Here is a 12,315-nt window from a genome sequence, read left to right as displayed (position 1 = left end):
GTTTGCATGATGGCGTCAATTTACTGCCACTACCAAAATGCTTCGCGAATTATTTTCTTTCTTATTCGAATTTTCATTTCTTCAAGAGAATAATAAGACAATTAATTGGTGCTAATTAATTAAACAAAAGAAAGTGTGCAAGGGATTCTGCTAGTGGTAGTAAATGAGGCTAAATGATGCAAGTGACTTAATCTTTCGTTCTCTTTCTTACTTTCCCTCGTTTTATCACTTATTTTCATACGCAAAATTTTATAATATAATATGATATTTCATAATAGAGTGCAAACAATTAATCCGTGAAACACTAATTACTAAATAGTACAAAATAGTGCTAATTAAACAATACAATAAAAAACAATGGAATTTTCATGACTGAATTGTGATATTTAGTATTACTAAAGTTTCACGGTTATATTGTTTGCACTCTATAATATCTTCATACGCATCATACCTTGGATTAATTCAATTACCCATATATTTTTTATTCATCAATTTCAAAGTGGATGGTATAATAAATCTATAATCTTATTCAACACATCTATTGTGTAATAGCTCGATCCAGTCCAGCACATCTTTTTCATGGAATCTTTGATTCTATTTATAGTTGTTTATTTTGATAATTCAGCTGCAAGTGAATGTCACATGCGAGGTTGAAAGCATCACCCTTTGGTGACCCACCCACCACTATTCAACCACACCCAACTATCACATCCCATTGATAAATTGATTCAGTCTGGTTTAAAGATATACAGCTATTTTAACAAAAAAAAAAGGTTGAATACTGAATACTGAATAGTGCATACCAAGACCAAAGGGCATTGTGGGTCTCGTTAATTTGAAATAAAAAGTAAATATATAGCAATAAGCCTGAAGCGAGATGCCGTTTTACCCCCGACTCTATACCATAATAGTTTTTAAAATTCTTTCATATTGAAATTTTGGATTCCTTAGAGAATACAGGAACAATAGTCATAATTAAAGAACAAAAGCAGTGTGAAAAGGATTATGGTCTAGAGACGGGGGTAAAACGTCATCTCGCTTCAGGCTCATTAACTCTCTACATGTAGTTAGTATATTATTTCAGATGGAATACATTAAAATAGAATAAATTATTATTATTAATCCTACTTTAGACAATGTCACTATGACCCACTTTGAAAGTCACAGTATAGAGACATAAGCAGCCGTTTCATATATTGCTTTAATCAAATATTTTTGAACGATTTTGCGCGAGCGTGTGCCTATATATCCCCTTATATAAAAACGGTAGTCAACCAATCAGCGCTCGTGTCATATTTCGAAATTTATAATAGCCAGAGAAATTCAGGTGTTTACATGTAAAATATTCTATAATTTCAACCTTTTAAAAACACTTACAGTTTCTATTGAGCTCTCTCTTGGGGTAAACTATAGACAATATATATCTCTAAATACATATAAACTCTGCTGCCCTGCCCATAACTGTCCGCAGTTTTTCTTGCTCTTGACAGAATTTTAGTGGAAGCATGAACACTAGTTTGTCGCACGGGAACTGGTACGCGTTTGTGTAGACAGGAGGAGGAGAACCATACAAGGGTTAAAATACTGGAGTGGCAATTATGAGCAAAAACATTGATATTTTTATCTATTCAAGCATCTTTAAAATGAAAGCCAAACAAAAAAGAAACAAAACACTCAATGTTCAGGTCACCTGCCCAAGTGCTATATGACTGCTGTACGCATGCGACAAATAAGCTAAGTGCCCTACCTTCTCACTCATTTCTGTCAAGGGTAATCATAAGTGGTTAATGTATAAATGCCTTAGAAATTAAATAGGAGTTCAACTGAATACTCTTCCAATCTATTCGTCATTATCATCTATGTCTGTGTGGCACGTAGGGCTGACACAAAGGACTTCTTATGGTTATCCTTTGTGTTAAGCCGGCACGGACACACGGTGCAACATTGCGCGCAGCATTGCAGGCAAGGTTGCTGAAATAGGATGGTTTTCTACTTCAGCAACGTTGCGTGCAACAAATTGCGTCGTGTGTCATGGCTCGCAACGTTGAGTGCAATGTTGCATCGTGTGTCCGTATCTTAGTTTCCGTTGCAATAAGTAACATGTGATGGGGTTGATGGTCTCATGCACATTGCCAGAGCCCTGTTAGCTGGCTTTACCCGTAACCACCTCTATCAATCTATCTCCGGGGGAAACGGAAGAATTGCAACTACGTACTTTTTGCTTGTATTTCATACGTGCAGTCTCGAACCAATGCGATTCGCTTAAATTTTATACACACACTTGTTTTTGATTTGACATTTTCATTTTGATATAGAAAGCTAGATTTTTCTTAATTTTCTTCTTCATCTCCTTCGTCTATTTCGTAGATAGTCGGTGGTATAGTTTTCTTGAGCTCTACAATCTGGTCCTTCAAAGGCGAAAGAGCTTGGAGATTATTTAGAAACGACCAAAGTAAATTGTATGAGAACGTAAAAGCCCTTGAATTTCTTTGACTGAGGTATAAGCCTTCACGTATGACACCAGAAATAAATAATTGTCTTTGTAATCTTAATAGAGCTACCGCTTCTTCACGCATTCGTCTTTGTTGCTTTTAAATTCTACGTTGTTCTTCCATTATTCTTTTCTCTGCTTCTACTTGTTTGATTTTAATTGACGTCCACCAAAACCCCTTTTTTGTCGTGATGGCAAATTGTACATATTGTGCATGTCAAGGTTACATCCTATCGAGGATGGCTGAATGTTGTTAGCCAATCAGAGGTGAAACAGCGAACAAAATGTTTATAATTAACAAAAAAGTGTTATGGGACGACCGCTCTTGGTACGAGCTCCGGGATCTTTATTCTACTCTCTGTTCTCTGTGTTGAACTAATTACATGAGCTCTATTTATGATAATTCTATGACAGGTGTCAATCTCTCATCAATGTGATATCATTGAATCATGATTGGCTAAAAGAAATAGTAAATTCTTAAGTGTGATATCTTATTAAAGAGTAATACGAGCGAAAATCTTGGAATTAAACATAGCTTAAACTAAAGTTAATATATGAATATATTGTAAATGTATGAAAAGGCTACGAGGAATATTTCTATCATAAGATTCAAAAGAATAGTGCTAAAATAACTAAGCAAAGGGGTAAAAACTGCGTAGGGCATAACCAGAGGTACAAATGCTAATGGGAGGAGCTAAGAGGTTTACTTGTGAATTCAATGCATACCATCATCTAAACTTGTGCGCGATGGTAGCCTTACTGAAATCTTATATCGATATTTTTACATAGCTAATTGATCGTTCTTTATCTTGTTTTCATACGATATACGATAAGAAGTAGTAATTAGAAAACTGATGTCTAGCTTAGTCTCAAAAAACATTAATTTTCTCATAACAAAAGCTCTATTTCAGGTTTCCTGCTTCCAAACATTTAACTCGGTCATTTAGACAATCGTAGTTTTCCTCAACATTCCCCATTCTTTGCTCAACACTTCCCACTCTTTGCTCAACACGGCCCATTCTCTGTTTTAAAGATTGGATAGCATCCTGTACAGTATCCAAGGTCTTAAGTATTTTGCTGACTTCTTGGGATATCTGATCAAAGTTTTCTTCATTTCGACGGAGAGCAAGATTGAATTCTCGAGATAACTGGGTAACTTTGTCTTCGATATCCTTTACCAACTCTAGTTGAAGTGTGTTGGTCATACACATTCGCACACCTGAAAATAAATTGAAAGAATAATCATGATAAGAATTAGAAGCTAGCAAGAGAGTATGAATTCCTTCCGTACACTGTCTTGTATACTAGTCAATATTTCTTACCGAAAATCGCAATGTTGCAATGATGTTGCGCGACAAAAGAAATTGCTTAAAGCAATGTTTGCAGTTGCACCAAAAGAAGATGTTACAGTAGGCAATGTTTTATTGCAACCTGTGTCACACATTCGACCGTCGTGGTCTGGGACGATAGAGTTCAAGCATCTCGTTTACAGCAGACGTGAAACTTCAGTAGACCTAATCCACTGTTTTCCATTTCAGACTACGTGTCATTCCCTAGAGTATCATTTCTTTGTATAATGATTGTGCATGAGAAGACACATGAATATGGATACGACTCGAACAAAGAATCCTTTTCTCAAGAGAATGATACGTGGTCTAAAATGGGAAAACATTATGCCCAGTGAAGCTAAAGAGGTATAAAAATCTACTAAAATCTACCTTTTTCTTCCCAGTCTTTCAGTTGATCAGCTACTGTCTTTTCATCGTCAGATGACAGCTTCAGAGCTTTTAGAAGAGAATGCATTTCCTTGAAGGAATCTCCAAACTTTGTTTCATCCCAGCTCCGCAAGTTACAGTGGGCCCATTCATTTCTTACTTCTCGTACTTTACTTGAGAAGTCTTGAACGTCAGAAGAAAACACACTGGCAGATGAAAGAATACCAAGGACAGCAGATAGATCACAGGTATCATCGAACCCTAGAATGAGGGAAAAAAGGAAAGGGAAGCATTCTCATTATGAATACAATGAAATTTCGTGTTTGATTCCCCAAATAGTTATCTCTTTCTTCAAATTGTCTATGAAAACTGATAGATATTGAAAAGAATGATCCAGAATGTACTACTGAAGTTGAATTTGAGTATTACTTCGCGTTGTTGTTGTTGACCGAAGGCCCGCGCGAGTTGATTTTTCATGGCGCTAGAAGTTTTGAAACGTGTAGGTCGAATACTGACCTCTACCTTGTGTCTTAACCCCTGATGATAAATACTTGGTAGATCGAACGACTATCCCAGAGCTTTCATAGTTTTATATTGTATTCCCTACCACACCGCCGCGACGCATGAGCTTATGCTTCGTAACGTTGCCTTCACTCGAAACACTTTTATTCTTAAAACTTAATATACATTGTACGATGTACTTTATCGTTTATTGTGCCATTGCTACCTATCTACGATACATATCCATAATACTCTCATATAAGTCTCGTACGCTGAACTGTTCCAATCACCCACTGCATTAATATTTATTTATTTTATGCTATTTATTTTTTCTTTTTCTTCAATCATTTTTCTTCAATCATTTTTACATACGTACAAATTACACCAAATATTCGCCATTTATTGGCTTTTTCTGTTAGTATGACGATACAAATGAGCTTAAATTTGTGTTGTTGGGAGATATTAAGCTTAATGTTATTGCATAAAGAGCGGTACCTTTTCTTTCACTTTCAAAAGCTAAAAAATATTCAAAAACATTTACAAATGCCAATTTACTGACAAAAAAACTGTTATTTTGCATTTTGCTTTGCATTTTGTTTATTATTTTGTCTCAGTTGTCCCTGTCAAGTTTAACTAAATATATAAGCTTAGCTTACTTTTTTTTCGAAAACGTTCTCGTTCGTGATTTCCGTATCTTTCTCACAAATGAAAACAGATGAAAACTGGTAAAATGGAATTTCAAAATTTATTAAGCTTAAGTTTTCAAGCTTCTCGAAAAATAGTTAAGGCTTTTATGAAAGAAATAAAATCATTTTAATGAAGAATTAGGATAAGAAAATTATTCTTAACTGACACATTTGGTTCTGACGTTCAGTGCTTTGATTTGACTAGTTTATTTATATTTAATGATCTCCAGCTAGTTTTCTCTCTGATGCTACTAAAGCATTTATTTTCTTAATTTCATTGCGGTAAAAAAACGGTTCTTTTTAAGACATAAAACTCTTTATATGGATAACCAAACATCATTGTGTAAAAGAAGTAAAAGTAAGCTTATATTTTGCTCACCTTTTTTTTAACCAGTTTTCAAGGCTGTTTCATAGTGTTGATTTGTCCATAAACAAGTTCGGAAATCTCCGAAATTTGGATTTAATGAAAGACATCCTAGGTGTATTTCACTAAACTTGATATTGTTATGGATTATCTGTAGTTATTTTTCGTTTTTCAAATAAAATAAACCAGAATTCAAAGCGTACAAATGTCGGCCATCCATGGAAAGCTTTTTCGAAGAATTTTTCTCGAAAACAAAGATTCGAAGATGCGAAGAAAACGATGTAGTGCATTTCGACTTCATTTTTTCACTTTGTTTTTTTCCATTATGGGGAAAATTATCTTCATCTCAAAAAGCAATTGATGATTTTTTCCCCGATTTTATTTTCATCTTTCAGTTATATCTAAATTGGGCTCCCTGTGTCTATTGGGAGTTCCGCATTTAGGAAGTGCCTAAATTTGTATATTAGCTCTAATATTATAAATAAAAAAGAGCTATTATTATTTTTATTAAATCAAGTGGAGAAAAACTTTGAGAATCCAACGACTTAAGTCCAGCCTTTATTGGGTAGTCACTCAAGCGAATTTGGGAAAGGTCTATTCTATACTTTCACACCCCCATAATGCCTTGCGTCTTTGGGGGGTAACCAATCAAAAAACTGTCCCAAATTGAAAGGTTTCTTAATTGAATTTATACTATACCTGCTTTTATCTGTACAATACTGATTATCAGTTTATTCCAAGTTATTTTTGCGTGTACAGATCATCAAGAGTTTTGGTCTTACAGAAAATGTATTGACTTACGAAAAAATGTTTAAAATTTACCTTAAACGCCTTCAAGCTTCTATCTTTTACTGTTTTTTACTCTTTCATTTTATTTTTGGATACCAAACAAGGTTTTGTCGACATTGTCTGATCAGCCGTAAGCAAAATAAGTGGGTTTTTACCCTCTGGTTACCCCCCAAAGACGCAAAGTATTATGGGGATGTGAAAGTAGAGAACTGGACCACAAGTTTAGTCACTAAGTTGGCTTACTTGTGATTTTGATTGGAGTGCCATACTAAAACAAAGTGTCAATACGAGAACAAGGATCAGTCTTCGGCAAGTGTACCCACCTGTGAATTTAGCCATGCGAGGTTGTAAGTACAGCTTGCCAAAATCAACAGCAGACGTAACTTTGTAGTCGTAGTTTTTTTCTTTCTTTATTGTGCCATTGTTGTTTATGCTACGATAATTCAATACTTGGCCTCCGTCATTAGCAAGCTGCCCTCCATAGACTTGGCTGTGGATGTTTCTGGCCTTCAGATTATTGTAGTGGTTCAGTATATTAGGTTCTAAGAACTTTCGTAATGGCGGAAGAAGAACAATGTTCAAACATATGCTGATCACCAACCATCGTTTCTGGTTTTTAGTGAAGTTAAACGTCGAACCTACAGCCTGAAGACATATCATGAAAACAACTTTATTACGAAATGTTTCAAGAATGTACGACTTTCAAAAATGGCCGCCAAACTCGGTTGGGACTAGGGACAATTGAATGGAAGCGAGGTAAGTAAGGCCTCATTAGTAAACAAAGTCTACTCAGTACTATATTTTTTGTCAAAGTCATTCACCCTTACTTCAATAAACTCTTAAAAGAACTCGAATTGGTGAGATGAATGACTTCGTAAGTTTCCGCGGCTTGATTCAATGAATTTTAGCTGATTAAATTATGTTTTTATGGACAATATAAAAATGGATTCAACAATAAGACTGCATTATCCAAGGCTATGTTCAACTCGAGAAGACTACTAACACTACACAGCTAAGAGAAAACCAACACGAAAGAACTCCAAGATCAATAAGAAAGATTTTTAGATCAAACCGCCCTTCGGCAAACTCGTGGATACTTGTTGCACTTTTCGGAGATTGGGCCCCTGTGCCCTTTTTATTCTTGTTGACATTCGAAGGATTCAAAGTATTTCGCTCGAATTCATATTTTTTTTAAATATTCAATTTAGCTGGTAAAATGAGTAATAGTTCTTTTATTTTCCTTTTCACACCTAGTTCTTTGTTATTTTGTTGAGTTTGGAAGCGAATTCCGTAATATCGGGGTGTCCGCAAGGCGAGAGTTGACTGTATAGAGTATAATTGGAATAAGATCTATTTTGAAACGCTTTCTCTGTTTTTAATTAAAGGCGGGCTGTGTGTTTTATTCTAGGAATCATTCGACCTACGAGTTCAAAACTGAATACACAAGATAATCGGCCGTTTATGATACAAATTGTATGATTCAAGATAAGTCATTATGTAAAATCAACGTAATACAACGCTTTTTTGTTGAATCGGGACGATCAACAAAAAGCGTTATACTGCATATGTTACGTTGATTTTACAAAATACTACTTATCTTAACCTTCAAGGTTCACGGCCGAGTCGGCTCCTACATTTGTTGCCTGAAATTTTCACATGAAACTATTTATTTACACTGTGAACTAAGCGAATATTTTAAAGAAATTCATTTAGAAATGCCAAACTCTCGTCTTGAATTCTAATGAAAAGAGCTTTTATCGATGCACCCGGCTCGATCTACGGGTCTTCTGAAAAATCGATATGTTGACGTTGTACATAAGCGTTTTTGTTTAATTTAATTAATTGTGTAATTTTACTTCAACTTGCATCTTTCCTTGATTCTTTTAATGTGAATAATCCGAAGATAAAACTATTTGCGAGTCTGCGCATGTACAGTGGGTCCTCACGGCGTCCACAAGTGCTAGAAATAATATCCCACATTGAACTTCAGCATTTCCTTTATATCAAAGTAATCTATATTGTATAAGTGCTTGTTGGGTCTTGTAGCGTTCGTGATCAGATGACGTAAAGCCCGGTTTAGACGGTACGATTTTCGCCTACAACAATCGTATATAACACGCTCGCGTCTGTCGTAGGCGAGTCGTAGGCTTGATTTACATGCTACGAATCGAGTTGAAGGATGGCGCGAGCGTGTTGTAGCGGAGCACCATACTTTAAAAAAAATGGTAAACCATCGAGTTGATTTTTCATGGCTTGGCTGACGTCACTTCCGTCCGTCCGTGTACACGACACAGGAATCGCGCTTGATATCAAACAACTACTTACAAACGCGGCTTTCAAATGCACAGAAAAAATCGCTTTAGGACAAGTTATAGACCAAAAACAATTTTAAAAAACTTTCATGTAGTCAAAGATGGATCAAGAAGTGTTCTTCAAGAATTCAGTTGTGTTTTTTTAGCAAACAATCGTATATTATTATCTTTTTTGACAAGCACTTTTCTCGACAAATCGACAAATCAAAGACTTTCTCTCAAAACTTTTTATATTTCTATAGATAAGCTTAAGTTATTTTAAACACTTTTCTTTATAAAATATTTGCAATATCATGGATCATAAAAGGACTTCTATTATCCATGGTAATACTTGTTGTTTCGTAAACTGATTATTTTCCACTTTTGTTTTCCAAAATTGCCCATAAAAACAGAATTTATCCAGCTAAAATTCATTGAATCGAGTCATCGTAAAAAGCATTCAGCATCTTATAAAGACGACGTCACAGCCTCCAGCCAATCAACGCGCGAGTTTTTAGTGGAGCTCCCGCGTGGGCCGAAGTCCCACGCGAGAGGAGCACCATACTTAACGAGTTGATTTTTCATGCTTGACTACTACGTCACTTTCGTACGTACGTCCGAGTGCATAGATAACTTATTTTAGTTCATAGTTAACTCGATTATCTTTGATATACCGCGGTCACTTACCCAACTTAATGCTGGATGAAATCACAGGTAGCCCAAGCTTGGTTTCTGTGGTGTCCTGTTATAAGGAAATGTATGGGGAATCATCAAAAATTTCAATAAAATCATCAAAACGTGAAGTAAAGCCTCGAAATTTTACCCTATCATTGAGAAATAGCACTTCTTTCGCTCTGCGTGGTTATTTTTTGAATTTAGCCCGTTTTAAGGATTTTTTCCCCCACCAGTAAGACTGGTAAATTCAAAAAACAACCACGAAGAGCCAAAGAAGTGCTATTTCTCTATGATAGGGTAAAATTTCGAGGCTTTATTTCACGTTTTGATGATTTTATTGACATTTTTGATGATTCCCCATACATTTCCTTATAACAGGACACCACAGAAACCAAGCTTGGGCTACCTGTGATGAAATATAATCAAACGCCCTTTGGCGAACTCGTGGATACTTGTTGCACTTTTCGAAGATTGGTCTTCCTGTGCCCTCCTTAAGCTTGTTGACATTCTCAAACGGATTCCAAATATTTCGCTCGATTTAATATTTTTAATGCTCAATTTATCTAGTAAGATAAGTAATCGTCCTTATTATTTTCGTTTTAACATCTAGTTCTTCGCTAGTTTGTTGAGATTGGAATTGAAAATTGTCTGAACTTCAATTAATACGAAAGACGATTTCGACTACGACTTCGATAGAGTCAACTGAGTCAAGTATAGAGTATAATTGGAAGAAGATCTATTTGAAAACGCTTTCTCTGTTTTCAATTTCAAAGGCGGGCTGTGTGTTTTATACCAGGAATGATTCGACCTACGAGCTCAAAACTGAATATACAAGATAATCGACCGTTTATGATACAATCGGGACGATCAACATAAAGCGTTGCGTTATGCGTGTTGATTTACATTACTACTTATCTTGACCTTCAAGGGTCACGGCTCTTACATTTGTTTCAAATGAAACTAATTTATTTACACTGTGAACTAAGCAAATATTTTATAGAAATTCGTTTAGAAATGCTATTTATTTTTTCTTCATCCAAGTCGGTAAATTAATGATTATTTATTGTAGCGAATTCTCGTTAGACCTTCGTACATTTCAACATACAATCTGAGCATTGCTTCGGCTGTTTTCAATCTTGTAATGCGTGGCGGTCAATCTACTTTTTGTTCAGAAAGGCTTATTTAAATGACAAAACTGGCCGAACTTCCTTCAAAACCCCATTGGAATTGTTCTTTTTTTCGTCTTTTACTATTTTTCTACGATCTACGTACATCTACATTGATTATTTTCTTAAGAAGTCACTTAGTATAAATACAACTGTTGATCAGTAATAATAAAACTTCGCTCGATCGAGTTTATGAGATTTTATTGCTGAATACCGCCTTGACTTTGAGCTGTCTCTATGGAGAATAAAGTCCTCCAGAGCTTGAAATCAGACTCTCTTCTTGAGTTCTAATTAAAATAGCTTTTTTCGATAACCGGCTCGATCTACGAGTCTTCTGAAAAATCGAAATGTTGACGTTGTACCTAATAATAAGCGTGTTTGTTTACTTTTTAAAATACATCAGAAAAAAAGGTCTAATAACTCATTGAAATTTTATTTCAGGCGTTAATTGTATAATTTTACTTCAACTTGCATCTTTCCTTGATTCTTTTAATATGAATAATTCGAAGATAAAACTATGTGCGAGTGTGCGCATGCACAGTGGGCCCCCACGGCGTCTACAAGTGCTAGAAATATATCCCACATGGAACATGAGCATATCGTTTCCTCATTTAAAATAACAAAGTAATCTATATGGTATAAGAGCTTTGTGCATGTTAGTGTCGTGTAACATTCGTAATTAGATGACGTAAGACGATCGCTAAACGTTTAATTATCGATCTGCTAACATCTTAGTGAGTGAGCGAGTGAGTGACGCATTTGCATATTCAGACCCCTCACAATAACTCGTTTCTACGCTTCGCGTATCCACGAGTTAAAAAGGAGTACATATTACAAAAAATATTCGCCCTTTCTTTAGTAATATATTCTTACTGAAGCCATTATCACGTCGCAGTATGATTAAGTTATGGGGCGAGATCCGCGACGATGATGAGGCAAACAGCGAGAATAGGGAAAACGAGAACACTACCGCCACCAGGCTTAGGGGTGGGTGGGTGGGGCAAAATTCGTCCTTCGAAGATCCAAACGACGTTATGCAATTAGCCATGTGTGTTGACTTAATTTATATTCCTTGAACTCCAGGCACACAAATATTCTCAAGTTTTCTCGTGAGCTAGCCGAGTTCCTTGAACTCCAGGCACACAAATATTCTCAACTTTTCTCGTGAGCTAGCCGAGTTCCCTGAACTTCAGGCCCACACAATATTCTCATGTTTTTTCGCGAGCTAGCCGAGTTCCCTGAACTGCAGGCCTACACAAACATTCTTAAGTCTTTCGAGCTTGTTCGAGGTGGACGAGTTCCCTGGACTCCAAACCCCACACGAACATAGATTCTCGAGTCTTCTCGTGCATGAGCTAGCCGAGTTCCCTGAATTCCAAGTACAAACATTCTCAAGTCGTCTTGTGAGCTAGCCGAGTTCCCAGATTTCCAGGCACAATATTCTCTGTCTGCTTTCTAGAAGTCGCCAAGCACGCCACGTGAGCTCTCAGTACAAATGATATCTTTGAAAATCTCTTTGCACCGGTAAAACGAAACAAATGGAGCACAACAAACCTAAACTTTGTCCCACAATACCTGCCGTCAGCATAAGCGCCTCAAGTACCGTCTGTGTTTCATCAACATGCATAGAGCACTAG

At 36.1% G+C, this 12,315-nt stretch overlaps 1 protein-coding gene across 1 annotated transcript in view; it reads right to left on the bottom strand.

Moving 5' to 3' along the window:
* Positions 1–2,814: 2,814 nt before the first annotated feature.
* LOC116302408 (uncharacterized) overlaps positions 2,815–12,315 on the bottom strand; it is a 37,853-nt gene continuing 28,352 nt past the window's right edge. Inside the window, exons 8-10 of the mRNA XM_031711700.2 lie at positions 6,870–7,191; positions 4,210–4,467; positions 2,815–3,710 (exon numbers count right to left, since the gene is read on the bottom strand). Of these exons, the coding sequence (XP_031567560.2) occupies positions 3,394–3,710; positions 4,210–4,467; positions 6,870–7,191 (897 nt within the window). The 3' untranslated portion in view covers positions 2,815–3,393. The remainder of the gene's footprint in view (positions 3,711–4,209; positions 4,468–6,869; positions 7,192–12,315) is intronic.

This window comes from Actinia tenebrosa, unplaced genomic scaffold (assembly GCF_029948245.1).
Source record: "Actinia tenebrosa isolate PJP-AT-01 unplaced genomic scaffold, QUT_ActTen_1.0 PGA_scaffold4__44_contigs__length_22323623, whole genome shotgun sequence".
Lineage (NCBI taxonomy): Eukaryota > Metazoa > Cnidaria > Anthozoa > Actiniaria > Actiniidae > Actinia > Actinia tenebrosa.
The sequence above is the reverse complement of the archived record's forward strand: the minus strand, read 5'-3'. Positions and strand labels throughout refer to the sequence as shown.